At 39.1% G+C, this 23,937-nt stretch overlaps 2 protein-coding genes across 7 annotated transcripts; one reads left to right on the plus strand and one right to left on the minus strand.

Annotated features, from left to right (window-relative positions):
* Nucleotides 1-1,194: 1,194 nt before the first annotated feature.
* LOC111264117 (uncharacterized) lies at nt 1,195-6,718 on the minus strand. The gene is made up of 4 exons (XM_022839724.2): nt 5,120-6,718; nt 4,640-4,767; nt 4,032-4,194; nt 1,195-1,905 (listed from the first exon to the last, which is right to left on the minus strand). The coding sequence occupies exons 1-4, from the start codon at nt 6,552-6,554 to the stop codon at nt 1,643-1,645; spliced, it is 1,989 nt and encodes a 662-aa protein (XP_022695459.1). The 5' UTR covers nt 6,555-6,718; the 3' UTR covers nt 1,195-1,642.
* On the plus strand, nt 4,179-23,035 carry LOC111264118 (uncharacterized). Of its 6 annotated transcripts, none has more exons than XM_086969953.1 (3): nt 4,179-4,259; nt 16,818-16,962; nt 22,652-23,035. In XM_086969953.1, exons 1-3 carry the CDS (start codon nt 4,219-4,221, stop codon nt 22,883-22,885), a joined length of 420 nt encoding a protein of 139 aa, XP_086826079.1. In that variant the 5' UTR covers nt 4,179-4,218; the 3' UTR covers nt 22,886-23,035. The 6 variants fall into 6 exon arrangements, with proteins under 6 accessions (XP_086826079.1, XP_086826083.1, XP_086826082.1 ...); XM_086969957.1 differs by lacking the exon at nt 4,179-4,259 and adding an exon at nt 10,611-10,752 and having other exon boundaries at nt 16,807-16,962; XM_086969956.1 differs by lacking the exon at nt 4,179-4,259 and adding an exon at nt 10,612-10,833 and having other exon boundaries at nt 16,807-16,962.
* The last annotated feature ends 902 nt before the right edge of the window (nt 23,036-23,937 follow it).

Below are 23,937 nucleotides of genomic sequence, written 5' to 3' on the forward strand. Positions count from 1 at the left end.
ATATAATTTTATTGTACGTATGTAAGTTCGTGTAGAAGCGTTTGTATTCAAAGCCAACGACATTAAAAAACTGTTAGACAGGGAAGAGAAAGGCAGAGGCGATAGTCGTAACGCTAGGTCGCGAAAATGACGTCCCGAAGCGGGGCCAAATCATCAACAACGAAAACACGTGAGGCAAAACCAAGTGGAGCTTATGCTGTTACTTGCAATGTAGTCCTTGTCGCTGCATAACGCATCTAAGCTATACCGAATGCACAGTACGTCGCTGTGAAAGGTGTCGCGCGTTTCTTCATTCTCGTGCATTAACTACCTCCCTGCTGAAGGCTTTCTTTATTCAATAATATCAACGCATGTAGTATACGGAGTGTATAGATAGGAATAATGGAAGGTAGACGAGAAACGAGAAAAAATTTAGAATTGTCATTGAACGATATTTCCCCCATCTCATGGAATTATGAAGCTTGGCCAGCTGACAAGCAATGCCCGAAGTCGCAGTGGTCTTGTGGTTAGCCTAGTGATCGTAAATAATCTAGAAGTGGTAAATGACCAAAGTGTTTGGATGAGGATTGTCTATGTATGCCCTATTAAATATATATTAATTGTTTCCTTATGCAGGTCTCTACAGCTGTCACGCAAATGTTACACTTGTGAAGGTATTGAAATGATGGGGATCATTACAGAGCTTTTTTTTTGATCTCGATAATAACCATCGAGGGAGCATTCATAAAACGAAATATAATGGTAATCAGTGTAATTTATAAGGTAACTTGATTGAATAGAAAGAGTTATACATAATATGTAACCCCTCTACACGTTCCATAAGAGTATTATTGGCAAACATTTTTATCTATGGGACTTGATTACATATTTACTAAACTGGTCCCGATAGTTTAAGGCAGTAGACATTATTATAAAAGTCTAACCAGTTATGCTTATCCCAACTACCTCTATTTCTTCGACGGATGCTTATGTCTTTAACTTTAACTCTTTCAAGCGAGTACGCAGCTCCCCACTCCACATCAACATACGAGATAGGTTTTACATTGATCGTAACTAGAAAATTCACTTGCTATCGCTTATCCAACTACAATACTATTGCTAGAATGTGGGTTTTTTTTTACCTATAGTGTTGTTGAATAGAGTTTCACCATCTTCTACCAAATAGCTTATCTAAGGAATAAAAGCATACCCAAGTCTTTTTTTACCTTTTGCTAAACTCCAGCATTTTATTTGCCTCTACATATAATAATACCCTGTAACGCAGACTGTAGACATATTTCATGCGTATCTATAGATCTTCGTTGTATACGAATGAGTGACATCACGTCACTTGTGGTACGCATGCTCATGAACGTAGCAAAACGACGGCGTTGTACGCTACGAATAGTTGTAGATCATTACGAATAATCCTATAGGTTTGCAGATCTACCCCTGCTTTAAAAACGAGAAAATTCAACAACAAACAGGATAACATTTTTTTTTTTGTACCTTTTTTAAAAGTTACGCATAGAAACAGTGTTGTTGACGCACTTTTACCTTACAAACGGTATCATTAGGTAAGCATTTGATACCCAGCTTGAGCTTTATTCTATGTATTGCATTTCTCCTATGTGGGTTTCTTTCTGAGATTTTGGTGGCCTTTTTAAAGCCTTTCGTTTTCTGACAATTGCATAATCGAGATGGCGTCATGTTGTGGAGTGAATCTTGCTAATACATCAAAGCTATTGCCGAACTGATGTCGCAGGCCGACCACCCACAGCAGGTACATCTGGCTAACACATATCGTTAGGAGAAGAACTAGTCCGAAACCTGTAATTAGTGCAAATCGGCCACTCGGCCTATCCGAATTCTCCCCGATGCGGTATGTCTCTGGCGAGTCGCCCATTTCAGGCATCACCATAACATCTGGAACGAAACATTCCACGTAGAAAAATGAAACAGTTAAGCATCGTTAAATTGAACTTTCCCAACCTATAGCTTTACAACGAGCACATATTTGCTACGCGTATGTTTCAGAAGTCTGCCCTAATTCAAACGCCCACATAATATAACAATCAAGCATACACCTTCCTTGAGGCCCAGGTAATGGTAAGGATCCAGCTAGATAATGCTGACCTCCTGAGTTATGCTGCTATTTGTAATTTTCTGACGGACACTTAGATTGTTTTTGTCTTCAATATTCAATCGAAACGAATATAGGCGTCCCTTGCAGTTGATAACGATCATACTAAGATGATGATAATAATCGACTTTGATAGATCCTTGTAGACACGTGGCAAAGGAAACAGCCTCTAGCCATACCAAGGAAAATAAATGACAATGCTATTCAGTAACATCAATAAGCTATTTAACTGGTCAGTCTTGCCATTCATGGAAACTAAAAGTGGGTGCAGACATGTATTCCAGCCAGAAGAAAGTTAACAGCGTGTTGGAAAACAACGTTATGATCTTTTTAGCTGATTTTTAAGCAGTATTTTGCTGACTAAGTTTATAGTATTTGCCCGATACGCATATTTACCAAACCGAGAAGATCAACTAGCTAACCACTATACAATCGAATGACGCTTTCCGCTTCTGTGTGTCGTTCGAATAGCAGAAACCGTTAGGACAACAGTCACAAGTTATCTCATGGGACATGTTTTTAAACGCAACTTGTAATAAGCAGGATTTCGGCCTATGGAAATCCATCTTAATTCCAATAGATTGATATAGTAGCTTCTAATGGGGGAGCAGTAGTCGTGTACGAAACTGCAATACAGAATTTGACCTAAAAATCGTCTGCAAGTGTCAGCTGTGGATACAATTACCGTGTAAACAAACGTAGGCTACAAATGACCCGTTCGCCATATCGAACATAGGAAAAATTGGGAAGCGATGTCTACGCTGGGTCTGGCTATATATTTACGTTTTTGTGTCGATATGGCTATACTCTCATATATACATTTGGAAACTGGAACTGTATATGCTTATTTTCTAAACATTTGGTTAATATTTCTAAATTAATAAATACTTTATGCAGGCTATCATGAGAGTAACTTAGGGCGGTAAAATTTAACTTTGCTAAGTAAGAATGGACTTGAAAATTTGGTTGCAATCCATATTGTTGACTGTACACGCTGATATTTTTCTTAAGTGCTATTCACAAGTGATTCTATTGCGGCAGCACTGATGAATTTCTTTTTTACTGAGTAAGCTATAAGCCACAGAAAACCAGAAAGTTTCCGTAACCAAGTCGCTTCCGAAACACCTGGTTCGTTAGATTCATATCTTTTTAATAATAATAATAAATTTAAGTGTAAAAAATAAGTCTTACGCAACATAAAAAGCTTTTATATATATATATATATACTACTAGAATATGATCAGTCTCAGAAAAGTCTATGAAAGCGCCTTGAAATCTATGCATTAAAGCTAGAAAATTCAAAAATATTTTTATTAACAATAAAATGGGCAAATTTAAGTGTCTCTCGTATCTCATAAACAAAAAAAAAAAAAAAAGTATAAATGTTCATCGCCCATTTTAACCGTGCAATAAGTACGAACCTGTCGAAATGGAATGATTATAATAACCCTTCAGAAGTAACGTATACTATATATAGGGCTGACACGCTTAGGAACGAATTATGACTGGTGGTGTTAACGACGATACACGCAAATTACATTGAATTAACTAATAACGTCTTGTTCAAGCAAACGCCCTCACCGAAAAAAAAGTCTTAGAAACTTTTCTGTAGATTAGGTAATATATAATAGTACAAAGCTTTTATGAAAAAAGAATGAAAACTATGGCAAAGAATCATACTAATGGCTAATGTCATTGTTCTTAATATCAATGTTCTCTTAAATACTAAAAAAGCTACAACTTTATATATATATATATATATATTAAGTATTCTGATGCGAAAAGAAAGAGTTTAATGAAAATATTTTTCAACAACATTGTTTTTGTTGCATCCAGCAATATCAAGCCAATCGTACGATTGTCTCGTGATTTACATAGGTTTACCAATAGAGATTGTTCCCTGACTAACCTCTGTATTCTTGGCTTGAATTTGGGGATGGTGTGACGCATTCTGTTTCCTCGCGCAAAATGATCTCATTGCATGAACGACGGTTTTGTGCCAGCCGGTAACCTTTCCGACAGGCACAGACAGATTCCAGATTACTTAAACGGAAACAGAGCTGCTCGCATTCCTGTAGAATTAGATACAATCATACATGCATGAACACATCGATCTGCGTCATGGCGTTCTAACAAGGTGAGCAATTCTAGTAACGTCTCACAGAAACAGACAATGTCTTCGACGCTCTCAGGGTCGAGTTGAATAGATTGGACATACGCGACAGTGAATGTAGAATACGTCAGCTTAGTCTCATTTACTGATTCGGGTGCGTCGTGCAGTGCACCCGAAGGAACATTGAGATTTTTGTTTGAATCTTAAAATCCATAAGGTTTTTTTTGTTGCTTTACCAGCGCGAGCCTAAGCAAAGGTTTAGTTTTGCTGTGTTTCTTATTGGTTAAAAAACAAAAAAAAAAACAGCACCAGAGCTTTTCTCTCTGGCTTACTATTCATTGCATAGCATAATTTTTGACAAATAAGTTCGGTAACTTGAATCATGAAAGATTTTTATAGCGTACCGCTGTGCATGACCAAATATAGTTGTCGTTTTGACGCAACGGATGATTTATATAGATAGCCCTCGCGCTTTGGCCCCTGAACAGAGTAGTAACGATCACAGGGTCGATTTTTCGTCGTGCGTGGATGCCTATTAGTAGATTGGATCATAACAGCATTGAAGTCGTCTTTAGTCAATGAATTGAAGAGGCGAAAACAATCTTCGTATTATCGATGCATAACCGTATCGTGCACTTCTGCACGGTTCTGAATGAACGTATGTAACATGTAAGTGAGGGAAAACAATTGCAAGCTTTATTCATTGGCTCAACGATGAAAATTGCAACTAATTGGTAGCTGTCAGTATCCAGCGAAAAGTTGTATCCAGAAGATGACGTATAGTTGATGATGTGTTTTTCGCGCCAAATTTCCAATTCGAATGCTATAGAAGCTCTCAAGAGAAAAAGCGAGAAAATCAAAAGTAAAATTTCTCCCGCACTTACCGCCTTGACCTTTTATAACCATATAAACCCAGTCTTCGAAAACATCCATCGAAAGCACGGGTCCCGGCAAGTCGGAAGTATGGAACGTTATGTGGGTGCCGGATGAGTCGAAGCTGAACAAATGAGTGTTGGCGGCATAGAAAATAAATGGGTCGTATATCTCAGTGTTATCAATTGCTAAACACTCACTGTCAGCATTTTCTGTTTGCAAGTGCTTATAGATGCTAAATACTTTAACCGGCTGCTTTCCTTGCAAGGTCGTTTTCATCACGTAGCCTCTACCGGCCCAGAATAGCCAGCTGTTAAAAGGTTCTATGACAATGTCGCGTATAGTTCCGTCATGTGCAAATAGTTCAGCTTCAAAAAGGGGTGTCGTATAAGAGACATTCCAATACGTCAGTGTCTGATAATCGAGGACATATAAAGCAAGCGCGCGCCAGTCGTAAGCTGTCGACCTGCCAGTGTGGTTGAGCTTGGTTGTCGTGAGCTGAATGCCTTTTGCATCAAAATACATTGCAGTGAGGTTATCGCCAACGAAATAGGCCACATGTTTTGTCGTATCATAGGCAAGCCCATTAGCAGACATTCCGACCAGACCCAAGTCATCGATTGAATCGTTCTTATGGATGAGAACACCGTACACTTTGTTTGTTCTATCGTCTACAAAAATTAGCTGAGGATCGACCCCTAACACCATGCATGCGTTCTCGACGACGTCGAGATGATAGCCTGTTGGACAAACGCGCTCTTGTAGGACGCATTGAGTACTGTTTACGAGCTTATAGCCCCTCTGGCAATCGCATTTAGCTCCCTTCTCCGTCTGAATACACATGTGTGAACAATTCAGTTTAACGCATCCATCTTGCGGAATACACCGCTCGTCAACCTCTTGAAAACCTTCTTTGCAGCGGCAGGAGTAGGTTCCGGGGTGGTTCTCACAGATTTGGTCGCAGGTATCTTTATGTACGGCACATTCATCAATGTCTACGCACTCGTTCTTTTCAGCTTGGTAGCCGGTTTGACAACAAAACAAGTTGTCACTTATTTCGTAGCACACACCGGCTTTGATACATGACTGATTAACACCTGTCACGTATTGCTCACAGGTTGTGCATACGGAATAAGGCTTATCTGGGTCGCTAATACAGGTGGGCTTAGTTTCCTTACAAACGAAATCGCGGCACCGCTCTGGTATCTGTTTTACTTGCACAGGCTTGTGGTCACTGAAGCATTGGCAAGTTTTCAGTATATATACGTGGTAAGACCGGCACTTGCCTTTATATCCGAGCAAAGATTCGCAGCTTTCTTCCCTGACATCTGTCGCGGTACGGAATCGCATAGGGCTTCTAGCTTCACTAGAAATAATCAGCGTTCCCATCGTCAGTGCTACAAATACGCAGACAGAAGCCGTGAAAGGAAAATACTGGCTTACCATATTGGACAACACAATGTTTTTGGCTTATTCGATGAGAGGCTGTTTCTACTCCAGTTAGGAACGGACGATCGGCTTAAGCCAAAAACGAATCGAAGAACATGGACGAGAAAAAATTGGTAACCCTGTACAACCGTCTTGATCTGCTAGCTGCGGCGCAATGAGTCGTCGACACTTGTAGAATGGCACAAAATTAACCGGTTGCAGCGTTCAGCAGTAGTAGAATTCTATTGAGAATCAAGGGGAAGTAAACGATTGGAGATGCTGATAACAGCTTAGAGGTAAAGATCATTTGATGTGGACTAGTCAGCGCGGAGTTTTAAGGATAATTATAACGATACAAAGCGTAGGCCTTCGACGAGCTGCTAAAAAGCGATACGATGAACGGGCCTATGAAGTAATTCCAACTAAATCGAGGGCATAAACTGGCATGGACAACTTGAAATAAATAAAACGTCACACGAATAAATAGTCCTCACAATTTTTTAAGCCCGTCAACGCACAATATAATAATATGAGAAATTTTAGTAGATCTTTTTCTTAATGAAGCGCTCATCAAATGCTGTTTTATCAGCTTGGTTTATTCTTCCCCTATATCAACTCTACTGGCTAAGGACAAGGAAGTTAGTCTATTCTAATTCAAACAATAATGAAATCTAGGTTCATTGTGATTGCCACGCTAAACATTCTTCAATCTGCTATTGTTATTGAGCAAAAGCTTTGCGTCAACTGAAAACTGTTACGTTTGTGGACATGATGAGGCCTTACGGTATGGACTTGTCAGTCCTAGTCATTCGGAAAGCGCTTATTGAGGGGTGTCCTTTTGTTACAAGACAATTCCCCACTAACCAAATCAAGCGATATATAATAACAAGACAATATATTTACGCTGTCTAGAGCTAAAAAAAAATTATTTTAAAATAATAGAAATTAAAAAAGTTGGCTGTTTATACATAACGAAAATGAACTTCCAAGTTGAGGCGAAAGGTACACGTTTGAGGCTTTCACAATTCAGTGACTCTTATAGGCAAATAATCGACCAGCAAATGATCCTGCACCCCGCAGCTGGCAGCGTTTCTCAACGAGGACGTCAGTCAAAAAATCAATTTTTAAGCTGGCAGTTTTGCTTATTTGAATGACACCTTTACACATACTTCCTGATATGACCCCTTAATAATATCATAAACTTTTCGCACATCTTCCGCTATTTCTGTGTAGAAGCTTTAGGAAATTAATTATATGTGTTATTGTAAACCTGTGGTTTCATTGATAAACAGTATACTGACTATAGTTGAAGACACTGCTTCCACGTCAACTGTTTAATGTCAAAATTACCTTAAAGCGATGGCAAACCGAAGACTTCGTAACTAGAATCTGCGATTATCTATACGACAGCTTTATATGTCTCCCATGGATCGAATGGTACGAAAACTTCATTTATGTGGCCGTGGTTAAGGTATGTCTTGTCGAAGAATCGTCAGAGATATATATGGAGGTCTGTAGTACATGTAAAGCAATTGTTCCATAAATGCCAGACAAAGCTGTTAACGCAGTTGTCTTGTAGGATAACTTACTAATATTAGAGAAAAAATTATCTATATTATAGAAATAACGCTTGCCTTAGGAGATCGCTGCGAGTTAGTTTAAGGTGGCTCAACTTAGGGTATTCTCGCACTTCATCAGCAATAGAAAATTTTATTTCAACTAAGAAGGCCGCGCTACACGGGCCATGATATGCTCAGCAGTAGCAGGACGATTCGAAAGAAATCTTCAGTTCGACAAAGAGTATCGGAAATCCGTTCAGGCCAGGCCCTTTTGCGTAGCCCGGCCTTTTAAATGAACTTTTCTCTATTTAGACGATTTAGATGTTTCTACATGGTCGACAGGAGAAGTGTGAAAGGGGCAAAAAGGCCCTCGGGGCGGGTATAGTTGAACACATGGAGAGGGACGATGTATACGTGTAGAGAAGCAACCGAGTTTCGTTTCCTTCAGTAACTTGCTAATGGAAACGCTTTCGACAACTATATCAAACGATGAAACTGAAGTACACTAGCAAATTACAATATTTACTTTCAAATACTGGATTTTTGCGTTATTATGATTAATAATTATAATATAATATTATAATGATCTATTATGAGTAATTGTGTGCAGCTGTGATTACTCGGCACAAGGTGTCTACAATGGCTTCGCCTGGAGCAAGCTCATTTGTTTTCTGTTGATTTTTCTCGTTTAATACAAACGCGTATATTAGATTGTACTTACAGGATGCGGACGAATCATTTGTTCCGAGTTTCTGCTGAGTTTATTGCGAATCCTAAACCTGTTTCATAAATTTCCTGCTTTCAAAGAAACTGTCGTTTCCTCAAATAATTTTAGACGTTATTTTGAACCACATCTAACTATCGCTGTTTCGAAACATACTCACCACCGCTGTACTCGATAACTATTCCTATATATATCTATAGTAATGCGTATCGAAATGTCTATCAGTGTAATTTTTTTACGACGAAAACAATCGTTCTTACAAATTTATTCTTTTTCATCATAATGATGAAATCATACAATGAAATATAATGGTTTATGTGAGTTTACTAAAAACGTTTGACGGAATTATTTCGAATGCTTTTTAAAACTCCGAAATTTCAACAATACTACTTATTTATGAGAACTTGTTGAGAATTTAGTGTCGCGGTACTTTCGTATTTTTTTATAGCATGGAAATGGACGAGCATGGTCAAAAACGCTAAAGAAAAAAACTTAAATAATCGGAGAGACGCAAATTTTAAAAAAAAACAAAACTAAAATCCTTTTGTCCATTTTTTAATTCAGTTTATTAAAGTTCTCTAAATATAAAAAAGGTCATTACAAAAATAAGGACTTGATATCTTTTTATGTCTTTTAGATACTTAGCCATTTATTTTTGAGCCATAAACATTTTAATTAAAATAAAATATGTTTAGCATTTTTTAATGAAAACGTATTTCTTTCATTACTCGATTAGAATGTAATTTTTTTGCTTCTACCTAATGTCGTAGTGTACCTGATGGACTTTTTATTATAGAAATTAGACAATCTTCCTTTAAAGCTATTAAATGACGTTCTATTCTGAAGATGCGTCGGAAATTTCCTGGCAATTCACGCTCCTTCGCTTTTTCGCTGAGATCTATCTGGAGCTATTTTAAAAAAGCCGACTAAATAATACTCATATAAAATCGATTTGTTAATCTTGCGAACTTGTTAACATATACTCTTATTATATATAATAGGAGTGGCCCTTTCGTGACATTGTATATATAGTACGTAGACAATCGCCTAGTTACATATAAAATAGATATATACACGCTAGGTTAATACGCCCATTTACAAAATATATAAAATTGGTCTAATATTGGATAATTTACTATCTACACGAACATGGAAGCTTTATAGCGAATGCGCACTAAACGATACGCGAATTGTACGTAGGTTTCATTGATACCTATAGCTGAGTCCTGGCAGCTTTCGGTTCTGTCATTTCAAATTTCATTCAGAACGAAAATACTGAGAAGCAAATACGATACTTAAAAGTAATCTATTCTTAAAGGCAAATATCGCTTCTGAACTTCCCGGTTGTCTTATGTTACTTCCGCTAATTTACCTACGCAGCTAAATTCGTGCCACTTAAGGAAATGCCATGGGAAGGCCTTTTGTCGTTCTACCAGATATGAGTCGTCCTTGCCGCCGTCCTCATTTTCTGTTTAGGCCTTAAAAAACTGCATTCCCAGTGATTGTAATATTTTCGGATTCTATTTTTTCTTACGAACGATAAATCGCGCATGCATATCACTGGCCGCACCTCTACATCGTTTTCCAATATATAGACGCATCGGTGTCCTCGGTTGGATACGAGACTTATGTAAGCTAGATCGACATTTGCATTATACCGCATACGATCTTACAAGGCGCACCAAACTCTATTCAGCTATGGGCTTCTCATTTGCATGGCATGTGCTCGTCCAGGCAGGATGCGTAGCACGCACGCACGCAGTAATGACCAATCGAGTGCCCACTTGGGCCAGTAGTTCTCTATTGTTACTGTTTTTTGGAAGCTATTAAGCTGTCCTCATTGAGTGTAGATTATCAGGGACACTCAACAGTGGCGTACCTCACCCGACCTGCGTGGACGTAATGTGAACATCTGTCGTTGCGTCTTAAATAGGTACCTCCATAAAGCTCAAACAACACCGCACTCCGCTTGTAAATATTCGATACGTTTCTTTTGTCGGGCCACAACAACGAGGCAAGTCTGATTAAATTATCTTTGTTTTGACTAAATAAATATTTAATGTGCAAGTATTTACATGCTTTGATAATATTCAGTTGTGACCATGCTGTTGTAGAGGGTCTTCGACAAGCATCTATACAGGTTACAAACGTATTTCGGTTAGGTTTTTGTGTTCGCACATCAGCAGCCTATGCTAATACAGAACGCTTGTATTTACCAATATAATGCTTGATTTCTGTATATCAGTTACAGTCAGATTCCATATGATAGGCCGTCGTAGCACGTGCCGCTCGTTTTGTCCCGATGCTCATGATCATGTCGATCAGATCGTACGAACGATTTAGACTGTGTGCTGATGTACAATATTCTTGAAAACCGTTCACCCAAAGCACCCATAAGTATCTAACATGCATGGTGCTATCTCTCATCATCATGGAATATCTCCATCCTCTCTATTCGTATGTACCTAGCACCGCTCATTGAAGCGCCTGCGCAATACGTGCTCTATTAGTGATAAGATTTTATATTTGAAGGATGAACGGTTGATTCGTCGAGGAACTTAATATTTCTTGCAAGCACTTAATGGCCTAAAGGCTTAACAGACTATAATGAAATAATTTACCACATTACAAGTCATGCAGCGTAAAGGACTGCAAGTCATTAGATTTATGGGCAGGCAGGCTATATGAAGCGGTCCTTAACGGAGAAATTTAGTATGCATCAATACACAGCGCTCAGGATTGAAAAATAATCAAGCCCATAAATGGCTCCGAATATTGCGCAACAGGTTTTTCTAATTAAACTGTTTGATGGTCAAAATTAGAACTAAATTACACTGCGACTTCTGTGAGACTGGGCAAGCTCCGAGACCCCGTTTAAATAGTTCGAGCGCATGCTGTGCAGATGTCCTACTGTAATTTTCGATATTTTTTTCCGTTATTTTCAATGAGAATGACACCGATGCTGCGCTTCTTCACTATTGGCCATCAAAGCTGATAGGCGTTATGATCAAATGTGAAACAAATAGCCAGGGCCAATGCTATCTTATGGCAAACAGCAGATAGACCAGTAGTCAGTTTTGAATATAAATACAGCAGTTTTTGTGTCCTGCATCGAAAATGTCGCCGCTTCAATAGCAAAATCAATAATAATTGCTTTAAAGCCAAAATTCTGAGGTCTTGAAGAACGAAGCTGACCACGGGAAGAGGCTTCACGTGTATTGCGTTATTTTTTGTCGTTATGGCTATGTCTTCTCGGAATCGATTCCATTACGATTAGCACCGGATAAACTCTTAGATCTGTCAGAAAGTAACTTTGGTAATCTTTAACTTTTCCATTTGCCCAATGTAATTGACCATTTAATTTAAAATTAACTGCCCTCTTTTTTAGCGACAATTGTATAGAAGGTTAAAAGCTAATCAATAGTCGTTCGGACAGGGTTCTCTTAAATTTGTTTGAACGTCTCGAAACCGTAAATTATCACCTGAAGTACAAACCATGGTCCAATGATAATGTGGATAAGTTGCGAACTCCATTACTGGAAAATTCGGCTCGGTCATCTGAAGAACTTCTTGCGCAGATGAAAGTCACTCACATCAAGGTCGATAGCCGCGTGCATGCATTAAAGACTGTGAAGCTGGCCCCACATGAACTAAGTGAAAGTGCTTTAGCTAACCGCTAGACCATCATGCATACCATTGCTCGCACGGTAAGCAAGGAACTCATTTATTAGCGAAGTTGGCTTCGGAAATCCTAAAAAGATCTTTTACAACCAGCCCTATGACCCAGAAGGAGAGCTAAGTTTCGGATGAACCTCAACATGAACAGCTCAAAGGATTGGGCGACGCAAAAGTTTTTCTGTCTCTACCGAATTAGTCGGATCTCTGCCTGGAGCCCCTGACAACTTCCGACTCTTTAAGCATTATTCCGGAAGTCGTGAGCTGCACGCACTCGACTTCGTAGTCACGCAACCTTCTTTTGTGCGTCTCTTTATTAGCATTGCCGGCATACTGGTAATATTTTGTTCCTCGGAGAAGATATTGTCTCTCTCTTCCGTTCGTGATCAGTTGTTTCAGGCCATGACCGTCATCTTCAATTTAAATTCACGTTTTGTGTACGAAATCATCACTGTAAAGAATTTTTCGTTTAGAGAAGTCTTCTGTAAAATCTTCTTACGGGCATATATAGATTTGGATATATAATACATATAAAATGGAGTTTCTACCATGTAATAGAGGTTCTAGCCATCACCGGGATTGGGTAGGGCCTAACAGGAACGCTCTATAATGACAAATGCAAAGAACGCCTAGACTGAACTCGTCAAACTGAATCAACAAATTGACAATACGAAAACTCTACTAACTTAAAAAACGCCTGACGTGATCTCTTTTTTTATGACAACACTTGATGACTCCATAAAGCTTTGGCAACCAACAAGGAACGGAAACTTTCATTGGATTCATATTTTATTAACATGGCTTGGAAAATAGACGGTTCAAGCCAAGAAGCAAAAATCCAAAAATGAATTTATCGATGGCTTGCTTCCATAGATGCTTTCTTCTTTAACCGACGAACCTAAACGGTAGAAGACAGCCACGAAAAATCGCGTTAATTTCTTTACTAGGCGGGGTTACTCTGTTCGAAAACCTTCTTTGCTTAAAGTAAGCTGAAAAATGAAATTACCCTCTCACCAGTTCAATGCAGACACAGTTATATAAAATTCATTTGTGAGTGTGTTCCTTTAAAAGTATTTTTTTTTTTTTTCGTATGCTAGTGCAATTGGTGCTAATCATATTTCTAAAACACTGCGTACTTTACGCTTCTACACAAATATTCGAGTGGATCTCTTATGTAGATCCTGTCCGAACGTTAATACTACTGAGAATGGCGTATTATCGTTAGGGTATAGCGGGAATAAAGCTCTTTGGGCGGCACACGCTACCCTATGCTTTATGTCGTTCTATCTTCGTCAAAATGAGTACGTTCCATTAAACGCAACGTCAACTAGATCGTTAGTTCAGCCTAGGCCATACATTACTATACAGCCGGATCAGGTTGAGGTGACCAACAGCGAACGTGTGATATTGAACTACCAACAGGCCACGAGTGAGCAAAGATTCACGTTCTACAATAGGCAAGTATCTGCCTATAAACTAAATAAAGCGAAACCTATCAGTAGTTCTAAGACTGAAATAGAGTTTCGGGCGTTTGTACGGCCCTAATAAACGCCCAACTAATTCCACCCATCTTCACAGTTATTAGAGAACATTAATTATGGTATATTGGTGTTACTCGAGTTCGTTAAGGTCACTCTAAATATACGTGTGCTTAATTTCCGTAATAGCTTATCGATTGCTGATACCAGCAACTACTGAAAGCTTGGAATTTCAAAGCAAAAAAGCCCGCGCTTGCCGTGGTGTCGTATGGTGTACCTATAAAGTATAGCCCTAAAATCGTAATAGGATAATAGTTTTTCGTAAAACTGCAGCGCCATATCAAAGACATTTGCTTTCGAAGTGATACCGTCCAAGTTGTCGACCAAAAAATTGAGCTAGTGACTTATTGCCAAAAACCTAATTGGTAAATTCTTCGTAAGGACTCCAACGGAAGGTATAGAAGGTTCAACATCGACTGGAGTTATCACGACAGCATTTCCTTGGTTAATTGTAAATATTAAAAATTCCCAAGTGCAAAAGACGCAGGTGCAGCTTCTAGAAACAGAACGTCCACATCAACACTAGTTATTACTCTGACATGACCAGATTCCGCTTCGATTGTGCCATAGGACGTTGTATGTACGGCTTGTTGCAAGCCAACTTTGAAATCGAATGATTTCTAAAGTACGCATCGCGAATCGACGAAGTTTGGCTGGTAAAAGCTCCAGTCTTTTAGAAATGGCGTACACGTCGGTTGAATTCACCCCGGGAGAAATGAGTTGAGAAGGAAAAACACCTTTTAGACTTAAAGCTCGACACTCAGTGATAATATTTTGTTCCTTGAGGATGAAGGCAGCTCATCAGAGACTGCTAAAGACATTAGGCGAGGCAGACTTTAGGAACAGCACAGTACCTAAGTGGGGGCCCAAACACTTAAAAAACGGAGATTGAATTGTTGGGGACCAGCGAACAAGTGGCCAGATGTCGGGACTCGAAGAACAATAACGCATTGCCACAATCGAAGAAGCTTTTCACGAAGCCCAGCCTCGGTGTGTAAAAGCTTTAGTAGCCCAAACTGACATTTCACTAGCAGCATGTTACATAATTGTTACCCAAATTCTGAAAATGTAGGCATTGAGTAAATATCGGGTCCCCAGTAAATTAACTGCAAGACAGTTGGAAATGCGTGTAACGCATCCCGCGTGTAATTTGCGGAACTTGGAGCATACAGTCGCCATACACAGGGCATGGTTCTAACACCTATCGCCAGTCGGAAAAAGACCAAGTGAAAGAATGGAGTCACCCTAAAGAGAAATCAGGCTCAATGACAATGTCGAGTGGCCTCGGACGTAAAGTGATGCAAAGGGCATCAATGATATATTCTATTACGACAAACTCTCTAAAAATGAAACAATTGATGCAGAATTTTTCAAGGGACTCATAGACCCTTTGTTGTTTATTTGATGACAACGCCAAACCTCATCGTCGTGTCTTTGTTATTTTCTAGATTGAGCAAAACAATATTTAACGTTGATCTTAACCCCTTGATTTTCCTGATATAAGTCTATAATTACAAAAGAGAAACTGGTGGGCAGGTACATTTCGTCACCAGTCTGCGTTGAGGAACAATAGGTAGCAAAGTTACATAGAGGAGCGCGAATGATAGCTATGTGGCTCTCCAGGAATTGCGAGAGCCCTAAGACAAGCGTAGGAGAAATAAAGGTGTGTACTTCTAAAACGTAGTAGCTCAAGTTTCAAAGTAGGCCGACTTCGCTTGTGACGATCAAATAAATGTCAATGTCTTCAGCCTAGGACGGCCTGATTGAGGAGTCAGGACATTTTGAAGCTTTATTCACATGGTGCTGCCATCTCTACACTATGGATTATATTCTGAGCTGATTATAACTGGTCGTAATTATCTAATGTTACGCATCGTATCTGTTAGCAAAGACATTGGCCCCATAGTTCCTAACGGGCCGCTTGTCGAATTGTGCCATTTCGCTTGTAGCGATCGTTTGCCTCCTGTACAGCTCGAGCATTTTAATCTAATCGTAGGATTCCTGTATACCGCGAGAATAGAAATCTCGCTCTCGTTCGCTCGTAAAATGCTTTCTAAAGTATGGGATGCTGCGCTCGGACAGGAAGTACGAGACGACGACGACGACGCAATTTACATTTACGTTATGTTTTTACGTTACATACGCAACTACGTTGCCATTGATAGACGTAGCTCAACATATATCCGTTCCGATTGATTTCCTTCGGAATCATCTTTATCGATCAATGAATGACCAAAGCCTATGAAGAACACCTAGAGTGCACAATGTCAATGTGACTAGTCATAGTAACGAATGAACGTTATCGAAGTCACATGTCGAAGGTCGACGAACAAAATTCACGAACGAAAACGAGATCAATTGCGAAGTAACCTCGCGAAATTGAAAAGAAATAATATCATTATGATTTATAATATAGTTATGATTATTTATGACGCTTATTTAACTGTTTATAAATTCTAATTTAATATCAAATTTAATTTAATTTTAAAAGTTCAACTTAAACATGAAAACTTGAAGCGAATATTCGGACAACGTAATATCTGCAAATATTAGCATTTCGACTGCAGCCATGATTCGAAATTATTCTGGCCAGACGATATGATTTTTATTTACAAGGGATGTTTTGAAAAACTTTCTTCTAGTAGTTTCTAAAGAAACAATAAGTATAAGTGCATTTTAAAGGATCAGTTTCTGCATCGCTTAGACAAAGGGAGCTAAACACAAAGTCTTTTCAATAACATTATGCACGACTTGTACGTTATTGTATCTACAAGAAAATTTCCAGGACAATGAGGAATTTCCCAATCGATCACTCGTCCGTTGAAGACGAGGTTGCAGATCGTCCCTTGTGTCGCTGTATTCCTTGCGGAGTGATTATGGTTTCGTCGAACGCAAGCTATGCGCACTTCAACAGTTCAAGCCACATTGAGGTACTATTGAGTAGCGCCTTTACTGCCTCCATCTGTTATTTCAAGCTGTGTTTATACCGATGTACGGAAAAAAATCATCGATTTACTTCACATATTTGTCGTGTAGTATGTATGAAAACGTACGTATAAGCTATAAAAAAAAAAAAAAAAAAAAACGTAAACATCTAGACATCCTAAGATACAGTTGAACAATAGTAATATAATATATTGGTATGAGCATAATATTGCGCCATATTTATCACGAAAAACAAAGAATATCGATCTCGGAAGGAAATCACCTGCGTGTGTAGATTTTACTTAATTGAAAGAGTCTACTAAGATTTCGAATTTTACGTCTTGCATTACCGTTAAGTATTACTTCAGACCAGTTTATACAGTTTGGTGCTCTAATAACGTCGGCGTATGCCATCTAAATAAATTCGCATAAACAAGCAAAAAAATGGCGAGATATAAATTTTTAGCTGACTGATATGCAGTTCGCTTGCCTTCTCATAAAAAAAAAAGGCAGAAAAAACAACAATTAACATACATGGCCAAGTATGTTAGAAGTGCAGTACGCGCAAAATCAATAAAAATAGTAATATTCATACTTTGTTTACTGATTGCGGTACTTCAGCGATGAATTTCGAGGAATCGAAATACGCCATAGACGCACATCAAATCTCTGTGCCAATGAACGCCCAGATGAGAGAACTCCGTTTCGATCGAATGATATCTTTTAAAAATGAAAAATTATGACTTTTGTACTGTAGACACTTTTTCTATAGTCGAAAAGAAAATATGTTTCCACAGGCGAATTTCTATATATATATAACTGGCTTTGCTAGAAAGCTAGGAAATGAAAAAGCTTCTGCGGCGCTTTTTTTTTTGGCCACATTTATCGTATCAAATGAGGAGATGAATAAATCATTTGTGCGATCAGCATAACCTTAACAGCAGGTAATTTCAATATACTGTAAAACTTATCGGCCAAAAGTAGCCATTGCGAGAAATCCTGAATACTATGACTCGAGATGCTGGCAATAAATATTGATTTGTCCTTAAAGATGGGTTGTCGAGTCTGGCAATTGGGTCAGAATCTCCTCATAAAATGAACTCTTTTAATCAGCAAATGGAACAGCCTCGCAAGCACTGAAATCGACATATGAAACAGCTAGACCGGCATACTTGGCTTGAAATCAATGTTACCTTGAAGGACTTATTGAAATCCAGCCTAAAATTACTTAGAAGTTTCGAGAAAAGCCGGCATTTTCGATAGATTATAAAAACAAGTTACGAAGTGTTCCATATACAATATGTTACAATATCATCATCGTACAACATACTACTATACTCATGTGATGTAGACGTTCGCCTTGGGTGCGCAATCTGTAATTTTATTTACTTCTCGGTTATTTTAGTAGGTGTAATCAGTGAATGAAGTTAGTTGAACTCGATCTTAGTAGACTGTCGTTACTCCTAGCAGTCTGGTAAATATAACTTTACATATAAATAGCTGTAAGTTTCTTTGAGAACGTAGAGAAAAGTACATTGGGTTATCGAAGTCAAAAGCTAAAATCACTCAGCTTTACGGAGAGTAATTGGTTTCATGGTCGCAGCCATGATCGTTGACCTAGATGTGACGTTTTTTTCGTTAACAACACGCTTCACGCTGTTGCTTTCCGCTAATGCTGAGAGCGAAGATAAAAGGTATTGAAGCAATGTTGCAAACCAGAATACTTGTCCCAAATGCGACTGAACAAGTGAAAATTAAACTATATTCTTTAATGGCTCACCCGGTTGGCTGACCTTTACGATCCGTCGCATGTTGAAAACTAGGTAACAGATGTTTCTGGCTAATGTAAAAAGCTCGAGTGGAGGAACTGCCGCGATGCTGGCGAAGAATGCAGTCTATGGCACATATCGCAGAGCTGAAGAACGCAACTGCCAGACCCGTTTCACGAAACTCTATTGGTTCCAAGCAAGAAATTACTTTGCATGAATATAGTATATATGAAATACTCTTATGAGCTTTTTCGACTGGATTTTGACAAATGAATCATGCGTATGATGACCAGAACAAAATGACGTGTTCCTTTATGCCCTTACCGTTTATGTGAGTAAATCGTCCTAACATGTCTTATTTATATGGCAAAAATTGTACACGCATAACGATTAAGGTACGTCGTACGCTAATTTATCAGAGAAGTTCTATGCAAATCGTAGATCTTGAGTCCTCTCAACGGTCCGTTTTCTTACGGTACTTGATTTCAACTGTATTAAAAAGCTAAAGACTAGTGTACAACCGGATTACTGCTGCCTAAGTAGCCGCAGTATTTGTCATGAGTAGATATGTATTTCTACACAGTTTTGCCACTAATATTAACCCTTCTAGAGTTATTGCAAATAAGAAGGGCACACTTGAGAGCGGCATTATGTATTAACTATATTTAACTGATAGTTGATGTGCGTAGGTAGAAATATGTATACGACAAAACCATGTTTTATGCACGTGTTAAAAAAAAGACGATCGTACTGCAAGACAGATACCACCGCAAGATCAACTGTAGGTTATAGGAAGTATTAAGCGGGAAAGCGAACGACATGTTGCCCCAAATAGGAGGTCCAATGCCTCGACAACATTTTTACCTGCGGGCAACAATATTAAGTAATATCTCTTATCCCGTGCCAAGCCTTCAGTGTGGATGCTCATACAATGAGCATCCACACCGAACGTATATCGACCCAGAACAAAACGAATATTTGAACTTTTTCTCAAAATTATTACCTAACATTGACATTTTACTCTCATGGCCAAACAAATATGGTATCGTTCCTTCGTGTTAGAACAATGATTGATTTCTTAATGCCCCGTAACTCACAACTTACAAGAAAACAAACATTATAATACTCCTGCTTTCGATTAGGTAAAGATAAATTAGCAAGGAACTACTCTGTCAAGTAGTTGTACCTTTTTCTCATGCCATTTCCCGGCCTTGTCAACCCGTCTTTCGTTCCACTCTAAACGTTGAGGTGATAAGTTAGAAAATTGGTTATATCTAGGTGACTAAATTCCTAGCAGTTATGGGACCGTCCCTGGATCCCGGCCTATGCCTCACTGTATGTCGCTACCGATCGTAGCGCCACCGAAGTCGAGCTGGAAATAACTCAATTGTTTATAAAAGTAACACGGTTTCCGTTCCTCTTGACATTCGCTTCTTGCTGTTCACAAGGAAATTAAGTTAAGGACAGATGGGAACAAAAAGCCGCTTTCAGTTGAGCCTGTCTTCGATCATCTATAGCTACCGGGATCGTTAGCATTTAGATGGCTGGTTGCGATAGGGCCCGTCTAACGTATTGGCTTACTCACCAGCCTGTTTGATACCGGCGTCCAGGGTGACTGGCTAGAAGTTCCCTATGGCCGCTGTAGATTTGTCGTTCTCTATCCCGTACGGCTCCACCCTTTCTTTACATCTACTGGATGACATACATGACATTTTTCTCTTACTACCCGTTTTCCGTCCTGATTTTTTCTCCCTTCTCCCGGTAATGGGTGAACGTTACGCGCAAACAATCGAGACCCCGTCTGTATGCCACTGATTAGTGAGAATTGGCGATTTTTTCGCTGAACACGAACGCTCAACTGAAACAAAGCACGTTTGGTTAAATCCGGCTTGCTTGACCGTCGCGTATCGCAAGAAACACAAATTCAGCTACTCAGGCGGCAGCAGCAGTAGCAAGATGCCGACTGGACGTGAACTCAAAGGTCATAGGTGTCAACAGTTACACAACGGATAAATGAAAAATGCACAGTGAATATGTACACCGGTCTAGGGAAATAATTCTTTTGCTATGGAGATCAGTAGTTCAGTAAAGTATACCTTAACTGACGATGAAATGAGCATCTGCTGTATGTGATGTGCTGCCAGACTGAATATTAGAATGTGGACCAGCAGGCTTGGCTAAAACTGTGACAACTGCTCTGCATAGTCAATGCAGCATCAACGATAGACGGACGCATCTTTCAGTAATTCTAAGCGTCCGTATAGCTTAGCGTATATTTCATCATTCAAACCTAACACAAATACAGTGTAAGGTAAAAATATCGATTCATTAACATTCAGCTCGCCTCCCGGGCTAGTTCAAACTTGTCCTTTTGAAGATATTAGAGGCTAACACGTAATAGTGAATAAATCACTGAATCATTAGTGATGCCCATGTTCTATTTCACAAAGCCTATATTACGTAGAGGAATGACGCCGAGTAAAACGTGGCAGTGTGAGTGTTAGGGTGTCTGATCAAATAAAGATATAAATAATAGTATATAGAGCTAAGACGAGAGCCAGTCAGAAATAATGTAGAATTTTTAAGAAATTTTAAGGGGCAACCCTGCATCTATCGAACCGTCGTACCCTTTCAACTATACTGTTTCGATTTACCATAATGTTCCTGGTAATTTCGGACTAAATTAGAAGCGCAGGTTTCAAACTAACTTGAATAGAGACATTATGCGCTTTTTGTAGTTTGAGCTCACGTGAGATTCAGCTTGGATTGTCCTAGGCGCTGCAGGCATAGTGGCGTACCCGTACATGTGACAGAAGTAAATTAGTTTACTTCAAAATGTTTAATCAACTACATCTCATTTTAGTTGACGATAGGAAATACATCTAACTACGTGTCGTCGTCAGTCGCTGCAGCCAAAGGAAGTAGCAGTGATAACCGATGGCGGTAGGTACACCAGCGTACATGTTTGCCCAGCCTTCAAACTAAACAGTTTCGGTAACTGATTCACGCACACGCCAGCGAACGCTCAGACCTCGTAATGTGTTCCTTTAACGACATCCGTGGTACGCTGTCATATTATTTGCTCCATTTGAGCTGAGCTTAAAATAGGTCTACTTTTCTATAAAGTAGGCTGCTTTTGTTCCTGAAACGAAACTACCAATTTGTAGTATTTATTTTTTGGGGAATTATCATAAGTATATTAAGATTAGCACTTACTAAACATTTTCTAGCGGCTTACATGACCAATGACGTGACTCTGGCTATCCAGTTTAGGCTCAGGCGTATCACTGGGCCGCTGTACACCGTTTTGGCAAACGGTTGTCTGAATTCATAGTCTGAATCGTCTCTTTCCTGCTCAGTTTTCTGGTGTGTTAATATCAGCTTGCTTGTAATTAATATTATTTCCCTACGCATAATTGCTAACAAAATAACGTATTTGGTCTTTAACAACTACTTGTTAAAATGGACATCTTACCTTGTATTATGGACTGTGGTTTAAATGAATATTATACTACGTATGCCTTTAAAGTTATAGGCTGTAATATAGTTGCGGTAACTACACCGTAGGACATTATAATTAGCTCTTACGCAGACGAGTCTATGCGTTGTAAGTTCTATTCCTAATCAACGTAGACCAGCCGTGCTGTGTCGAAAAGCATGTCTTCAATTAGTTTTTAGCAGGCGAGCACAAGTGGCCTGTTGTTTAGGCTCATGACTGAATCGTGAAAAGTTGTCCAATGCTTCTCTAGCGTAGTCTCTACTACGAGCAGTCCCCATTATTAAAATATTTTTAACTTTGTACACGCATTTTTTGTCAGACTTAGTATTTTACTCTACACCTTATATTTACTGCGTTACATACTCTCGATCAAATGAAACTCGATAGGTCATTAGAACCAGATATTCTTTTCTTGTCTTTTTGCAGAAAGTCTCTTCACTGAACTCGCACGTTGCGGAGTGCATCTCTCGATGGCCAACTAGAAGGTCTCGCTTTGCATACTCTGTAGGCCCTCGTACTCCAGAGGAGGCCATCCTTGCCGATAAAATAATGCGACCAATGCTCGTTTGTGGTGAGCAAGAAAAGTTTCGAGACTTTGCTAAAATAAATGGTCTCCTGCCGGCCGACCCTAGACAACCACTTTATACTGCAATACAGTAAACAAACAGCAGTAAATAACGTGAGAAAATCGTTCAGCCGCTAGATGAATAACAAGATCGTACACCCATTGGTGCTCACAGTGGCTTCAACAAGGGGCGCGAGAGGATTTTTTCCAATAAATATATTTATTGCTTAATTACAATGATTTCAGATGTGTGTTTTGTTTAACTTGTAAATATAAGACCAAGTCAAATGCCTCTGTCTCATGTAGAACTTTATCGTTCTTAACTATCCGAGATTCGCTTCGGCATCTCATAGATTATCAGCGAACAATTGTTCCATGTTTAAGCAGCCCGTCAATTAAAAGCTTCAGCAATTACCATCAAAACCCAGAATTTTTATTCCACCTCTGATTTATCCAGCCAGCTTGCACTATAGGCATGCCCATGGAGGCTCTTGAAAATTAATATATGTATCTGCGAGGACAACGGGTGTGCCTAAGGGGCCTGTTTCGGAAAAAAAAACATTGAGATATTTCCACACCCAAATCCGAGTCTAAACTATCAACCATATTTCACTGATGCGTTTCGAAAAACATGACGCAAGGCGCGCGATTATTTAGTTACGAATATGATAAATAGGAGTAGTTTGGCGATGATGATAACGCTAGCTGCGTGCTTTTTACAGAACCACATCCGATATGGTAACCAGCTATTTAGACATTTCGCTGGTAGTCGACACGTCATACGCGCACAAACGAATACGGCATAATCTATAAAACAAATTGCAAGTGCCTTGAGTAAATAATTTGAATTTATACGATCCATCCATCCATCTAAAATGACTATTATCATAATCAAACAACAATAGCACTCTAAAATTACCATATGATATGTAGTAGCAAAGGATGCCAGGTACCATCATGTGGAATTATTATATGCGAGCACGTACGCCTAGCTTCGGCATTGACAGAAGGGTAATCTAGGAGGCTTCTAAGGAATACGTGAAAGCATGATATCGAATAAAAAAAAAATAACACAGTCGCGTTGAAAGCCTCTCTTTATTGATTTTCTTTTCATTTCTATACCACATGTTGTTTTGCTGTGATCAGT

This window comes from Varroa jacobsoni, unplaced genomic scaffold (assembly GCF_002532875.2).
Source record: "Varroa jacobsoni isolate VJ856 unplaced genomic scaffold, vjacob_1.0 scaffold_821, whole genome shotgun sequence".
In the NCBI taxonomy this organism is placed as follows: domain Eukaryota; kingdom Metazoa; phylum Arthropoda; class Arachnida; order Mesostigmata; family Varroidae; genus Varroa; species Varroa jacobsoni.